This window comes from Dissoconium aciculare, assembly GCF_010015565.1.
Source record: "Dissoconium aciculare CBS 342.82 unplaced genomic scaffold K489scaffold_33, whole genome shotgun sequence".
Lineage (NCBI taxonomy): Eukaryota > Fungi > Ascomycota > Dothideomycetes > Mycosphaerellales > Dissoconiaceae > Dissoconium > Dissoconium aciculare.
In genome coordinates, this window is record NW_022984983.1 from 1 (window position 1) to 1,717 (window position 1,717).

The following is a 1,717-nucleotide window of genomic DNA, read 5'->3' on the forward strand; positions in this document are numbered from 1 at the left end:
AAATCTTAGATCTTGATAATAGCTTACTATTCCCTTGAAACTTTTAGACTACTTTGAAACTTAACGCAACAAGTTGAATATTGTTGAAGAATAGAAAAAAGAAATATAAATATACTATGATGGACGTAAAAAAATGGAGTCGGTGAGGAATTAAACCTCAGTTGTCTGGGTGTACAAGCAAAACAGAGTTCAAGGCAGCAAAAATGTGCGTCGGCCGGGAATCGAACCCGGGGCTAGACGACGTGCGAAATTACCACTTTGGGCAATATCTTGGCAACGGCTAATTTTACCACTATACTACCCGACCCTGCCGAAAAATCCTCGAACCACTACCGAAATCTCGGCTCCGCGCACGGCAAGGTCCGAATCCCAGAACTCGACTTCTGACACTTGCCGTGCTAGTGTCTCGCGCATTCCTGATGCCCACAGTGTGACTTCAGGAACACTGTTCACAGACTCTACGACTAGCCGTGCCAGCCAGCATTTCATAACTCAAGACTTGGAGTAGACCCATCATGCACAACTCCTCTCATCGCCGACAGGACCGCGTCCCCAAGATGGCGGCGGCGGCGCATGCTGCTGCCTCTCTAGGCTCGCCATCGGTTCCTTTCGAACTTATCAATCCTCTACTTGCACGACACATCCGACTCATACTCTCTTCCCTCTTCATCATCTTTCTCTCTCTTCTTTGATGGCAACCAACATGACCAGTCAAAGCACCGATGAAAGACGTGCGTACCTGCGGGCCCTCGCACGGGGTGAGGTCGTCCGGCCGCTTAAGCCCGCGAAGCTCTCTTTGCCATACGCGAAAACCCAGAAATCTGTCACAAAGGCCTGGGTTGACTTCCATAACGAAATCGAACAGCCCATCGACGAGAATGATCCCTTTGCGACCATGCCAACGTGTGACACACTTCGTTCATTTTGCTCATACTGTATAGACACGAAGAAGGGTCAGTTAGAGGACAAGCTTTGCATCGCCTCGCTGTGGAAATACATCCAGACAATTGCCGGCCTCATTCGTCATCGACATAACAAACAGCTTGATCCCTCTACTAAGAAGAATCTGAAAGCGTACATCTACGAGGATTGTGTCGCCGAGGGCGCAAGCAAGAAAGCTCGACCTCGTCCTGTGGCTACTACACCAGTAGTCCTCGACCTAGTGAAATTCTTGTGGACACGCGACATCGGAGCCATGCATCCTAGGATGCGGCTGCAACTATCCTGCCTCTTGCTCATCCTTTTGTTCCAAGGAATACGTCCTGGCTCCATCGTCGAGTCATCGGCCCACAAAGGCGTAAACGAAGGCGTCTTCTACAAGGACCTCACCGTCAGATACATCAAGGCCGACGATGGAAAGCCCCGAATCGTCATTGATGTCCAGTATCGGAATCTCAAGGGAGCACGAGGGCATGAGAACAGATACCTTACTGTAGCAGAGGTGGCCACAAGCAAGTCAAGCAAGTCTGGAGCCTGGACTTGGCTTGACTTGAGGCCTCAAAACCGTGGGCTTGACTTGCTTGAGAGGTCCGAGGGGATGGCTTGACTTGCTTGACTCGGCTTGAGCCAAAAGGCCAAAAGTTCAGCCACCTGCGAGAATTGAATTCGCGACCTTGGAGTCTACGATCCCCTTGCTCTACCGCTGAGCTAAGATGGCCAGAGCCATAACAGCTGGACCATTTGTGCCGATGTCTGACCCGGTGTTTTCGGGGCATTT

At 50.6% G+C, this 1,717-nt stretch overlaps 1 protein-coding gene and 2 non-coding genes across 3 annotated transcripts; 1 reads left to right on the forward strand and 2 right to left on the reverse strand.

The window, feature by feature from the left end:
• Nucleotides 1-208: 208 nt before the first annotated feature.
• On the reverse strand, nucleotides 209-306 carry K489DRAFT_t70. The gene has a single exon. It is a non-coding gene; the product is annotated as a tRNA-Gly (tRNA).
• K489DRAFT_385582 (uncharacterized protein) lies at nucleotides 246-1,571 on the forward strand. The gene has a single exon (XM_033606137.1). It carries the CDS (start codon nucleotides 704-706, stop codon nucleotides 1,544-1,546), a length of 843 nt encoding a protein of 280 aa, XP_033454761.1. The 5' UTR covers nucleotides 246-703; the 3' UTR covers nucleotides 1,547-1,571.
• Nucleotides 1,572-1,584: 13 nt separating this feature from the next.
• Nucleotides 1,585-1,657, reverse strand: K489DRAFT_t69. The gene has a single exon. It is a non-coding gene; the product is annotated as a tRNA-Thr (tRNA).
• Between the last annotated feature and the right edge of the window lie 60 nt (nucleotides 1,658-1,717).